Source organism: Artemia sp. Qi Xiang Cuo, chromosome 2 (genome assembly GCF_049724085.1).
Source record: "Artemia sp. Qi Xiang Cuo chromosome 2, ASM4972408v1, whole genome shotgun sequence".
In the NCBI taxonomy this organism is placed as follows: Eukaryota; Metazoa; Arthropoda; class Branchiopoda; order Anostraca; family Artemiidae; genus Artemia; species Artemia sp. Qi Xiang Cuo.
In genome coordinates this window covers 28,341,654-28,346,385 of record NC_142795.1, presented here as the reverse complement: position 1 = coordinate 28,346,385, position 4,732 = coordinate 28,341,654, and the positions used below count along the sequence as shown (strand labels likewise).

General features: G+C 33.2%; 1 protein-coding gene across 1 annotated transcript in view; it reads left to right on the top strand.

The window, feature by feature from the left end:
• The first annotated feature begins 164 nt into the window (after window positions 1-164).
• LOC148955084 (translation machinery-associated protein 16) overlaps window positions 165-4,732 on the top strand; it is a 41,359-nt gene continuing 36,791 nt past the window's right edge. The window contains exon 1 of the mRNA XM_089100202.1: window positions 165-198. Coding sequence (XP_088956328.1) covers window positions 190-198 — 9 coding nt within the window. The 5' untranslated portion in view covers window positions 165-189. The remainder of the gene's footprint in view (window positions 199-4,732) is intronic.

Here is a 4,732-nt window from a genome sequence, read left to right as displayed (position 1 = left end):
TTATAACCAATTATTTTGATAGTCACGTTATATGGTTTGAACTTTTTAAATTATCTTGTTTGGTATGAATAATCAGTTAGATGTGTCAATATTACTTAAATGAAAAATCTTAGCCTTTTTTACTTAGCTTAAATGAAGTTAGCCAATGTTCTGTTTTTCTATTATAGCTTATGTCATTTTTTAAGTGAAATGTTACAGGTAAAACTTAAGGGATTTTTCCGTAAATCCACTGGGCAGAATATTTAAAATTTCAATCACCTCGCCATCAATTATGGTAATTAAAGCAGAAATTTAGGGCCTTGCTTAAAAATAACTATTTTAGGGTCTAAATTAGATGCTGGGTCTCTTAAATTTGAAAAGTTGCACTTGAACTATTGTTTGAAGAAGGTTAGGCTAGTAGCCTATATCATTGGGATCAAATAGGCTATTCTAAACATAAGTAGGCTAGATTTATTCTTTTGCAATTGCTCCCTTTTGCACTTAGCCACAACTATGGTAGGTGTTTAAGCCTAGAATTGGGGTTCTAGAGAAGGAAACATTTTAAGAAAACAATTCTTGGTACTTTTCCTTCTCACCCTAATTCACCCAGTTCTTACTGCATAATAGCCTATGCAGATAAATTTTAGTCAGTGCATTTTGACTGTAATTTCATTACAGGTAAAATCTACTTTAGCTACTTTTGGCTATCTTGGATAGGGGTTAGGTTAGGAAAATTAAACTTTAAGGAATGGGTCTATAGGCTAAAGTATGTCATGGGAAGGTATTTTGAAGTACCTACCTCCACTCCTTCTCCCTCTAGAGGGTCCTGACCTTAGATGACCTTTAGAAATCTGTGTGTTATAGAGTGAAACCTTGCAAAATAGAATTTCTGCTTAAATGAAGTACAACAAAATTGTTTTCAGCTTCACAACTTTGCTCAATCCCAATTTATAAGGTCTTAAAGATATGTAAATACATTTCCTAAATTTTGAAAAAAAAAACATGGGTACTTGGGCATTATATTTATTTATTTATTTATTAATACCAAGATACAGTAAGCTTGTCACACTAAACAATTATAAAAAAGTCTATAACAATGTCAAGACATAACAAAAACATCCAGTAACTGAAAACATTGAGAACAATATTACTGAAACATACAATAGCATACCAACTTAACTGAAACATATCTGTTAATAATTGAAACCTACCAAAAAGTAAGCCTACAAAATAACTGAAAAAACACTGTCACAAATCAGCTAATACAAAAGTAAAAATATTCTCAAAATTGATTGTGATAGGACCCAGTATAGAAGTCTGTAGAGGCTAAACTATTTTTGAAAGACTGGACTGTGGTACTTGCAACTATTTCTGATGGAAGTGAATTCCAAGTCTTCCACACTCTGCTATACAAAGAGTTTTGGCCTAATCTTTTCTGTGAACATGGTGGGTAAATTTTGTGTTGGTGTTGACAGGTACTACTGTATTCTGTAAAAGTGAAAAAGTGAGTTGGGGTGGTATTATCAATATTCCTAACAATGCAGAATGTATTTATTAGGTTGGCTCTATCACGTCTGAACTGGAGAGAAGGCAACTGTGGTCTTTGCATTGTCTGGTGGTAAGGTAGGTAAGGTAAAATGAAGAATGAATATATAACAGCTTATAAACAAATTTGGGTAATTTTTTTGCAGATCATATTATTGCCTTACAAATAAAGTAAACATACAATTTGATGCTTTTTTTTATGCTCTTTTCAAATATAATAATTATTTTTGTCAGAAATGAATTTTACCCCCATCCCTATTAATACCAATTCAGGATATATATTTGCATGTAAGGGGGGTGGGGGTAAATTTTATTTCTGATGTGAATGAGAGGTAAGTTTAAAATTTCCCCCCACCCCTCTAATGTTCAAATATATACCCTGAATTGGTATATATAGGGGTGGGGGCTAAAATTCATTTCCAACAAAAATGATAATTATATTTGTAAACAGCATAAAAAAAGGCATTGAGTGGTATGTTTATTTTATTTGTAAGTCAATAATATGATCTTTGAAAGATTTTCCAAAATTTGGGCTATATATTTGCACATTAATTTGTGCAACAAGCTTGTTAAGCTTACTGTATCTTGGTATTAATAAATAAATAAAATAAATTAAGGGGGTGGGCAGTAAAGCATAGCATATACAAAATATATAACCTAACCTAGGTACCCCCCCCCTAAACCCCAAAAACATCAGTTTAAATATCATATATGCAATGAAAACCATGCTATGCATTCTATTACTCTATAGCAGTGTCTTGAATTAACCTGTCAAAAACAGGTTTTTTGTGACTTAAATATGGCTTAAAATTCTACTCAAATAACAGGAATTGCATTTTCAGAACTAAAGCCAGAGAAAAAGAAACTGATAATTAAGATAAAATATTGTTTTGTCAAATTTTCAATAGGCCTAGGTATAGACCTGTCATGTAGGCAAATTTCAGGACCCTTCTAGAGAGAAGGAGTGGAGGTAGGTACTTCAAAATACCTTCCTCGGACATACTTTAGCCTGTAAAACCATCCCTGAAAGTTTCATTTTCCTAACCTAACCCCTTTCCAAGATAGCCAAAAGTAGCTAAAGTAGAATTTTACTTCATTGCATTTTACCCCAAACCATCCCCACTGCTATATGCATTTTGCAATTATCCTACCCTGAAAAAGACTTATAGCCAGGGGCATCCCAAGACTCGTTTCATTGGGGGGGAGGCAATCTTTGTAAATTTTACCAAATCAATACCTGATTTATGATGAATTTTTTACAGAAATCTAAAATTTTGCTAAATTTCTGCTGAAATTTTACCTTCAGCAAAAATTTTACCAAATTCCAAATTTGTTGGAGGGGCAGCACACCCCTCCCTGCCCCCCCTTGGGACACCCTGCTTATAGGAATACCTTTTTTCTTCACTGCTTGAGCAGTATTTTTTGCTATAAAATGTTCATGTTTGGTGTTGTAAAATATGATAGGACTAATAACTTAGGCTGTATGCTTATCCATCAAGAGCAAGGAGTGAAATAATGTACCTCTAGGTACAGAAATGAGCAGAGTAATGTATGCTATCCAGTAGCCATCAGACAGCTTGTCACCACTTCATCAGTAAATTCACATAGGTCTAAAACCTTGATAATAGTCTAGATTAAGAGTTCATCTCAAAGAAACATATTACACAAAAGAATAGTGCTGTTTGTTTCTAATTGTTGTTCCTTTTTTATATTTTGGCCTATAGTTATGTTACACTGTTCAGTGTCTTTATTAATGTCACACCTACTATCAGCACCAAACTAACACTCTAATGACAACTTGGACCAGCTTCCTCATGTAAAGATCAAACCCTTTTACAGAATAATCTAATCTCTCTAGTCAATGGGCTGGGGATTAGACTCTTGAATCTAATTTTGCCTAATCCATGTCCTTCACTTTAGCAAAAACAATCCTTGTTGCTCTTATTTTCTTATTGGCCATTCAATCTCTTCTATAAGTGATAAGCAAGATCTTGGTATCACATATAACAATGAATTAAAATAAAGGGTACTTATTGGTTAGCTGGAACACACAACAAGAACCGCATATAGAATCTCAAAGATCCTAATGAAAAACAGGATTCCTCTGCCTAGTGAGGTATTGCTCATTCCATGAAAAATATTTAAACTTTAGTTTTGAGGTTGAAGGGGCAAAAAGAAGGTACCTTGGTTAGGTTATGTATTTAATATATACTATGCTTTACCCCCCTCCCCCCCCCTAATGTTCAAATATATGGCCCAAATTTGTTTCTAAAGTACTATATTATCATTGTATTTTATTTCATTAACAATAACCAAACTTCACTTCTTGTGTGTGTTCCAGCTAACCAATAAGTACCAAATAAAGCACTGATGCTAAGAAGTCTGCTGCTGGGGCTAGTTCAACTTTAGGGTTGATCAAATGTACTCTTATCATTTGTTCCTTCTAAGTCATTAATCTCCTGCAAAAAAGGACTAGTCTGGCCATAGCTGAAAGTTGAAGTATCTCTAGCCTCCCTGTATTTTAATAAAGACATTAAGATTCTGGAAGACATGAGGAAATGTGTCACTAAATTGGAATCTGGCATGCAGGAGCTCTCTTACCCTGCAAGACTAGCATAATTGAACCTCACAACACTTGTTTACAGGAGAAGAAGAAATGATGTCATTCTAACTAACAAAATGATAAAAGCCAATACCCTCTCAGAAATGTTTTTTATTTTTGGTTCTAATTTAAGAACAAGAGTTTATCAGCTGAAACCTGCAAAGCACTCTACTTGAACCAGAGTTTACACTCAGTTCTGTTTCTTGTTAATTGTCAATGACTAGAACAAATTCTCTAAAGATACAGGTAGTGCTGACTCTGTTGATGTTTTCAAACAAAGGCTAAATGCTCAAAGGAGTGGAAACTTAACTTGAAAGCTATTGTTCATTGAACAACACAAAACAGTTTATAGATCATTAACTATAAAGCTTCACAAGATAAAATTCTTACTTTGCTCCAAGCTATAAATCCAGATAATTCAAGATTTTTGTGACAATTCACTCCCTCCCCTTAATGGTCACATATATAGGCCTAGGTTGTATATGGAACTAAATATTAAAAGTGGTGAAATTTTTGCTTTATAATTTGCAGAATTTTCAGTTAATCAAATTTTTATTTTCATTTACTTGAATATTTACATTAATTTAAATTAATTACATTAATTAA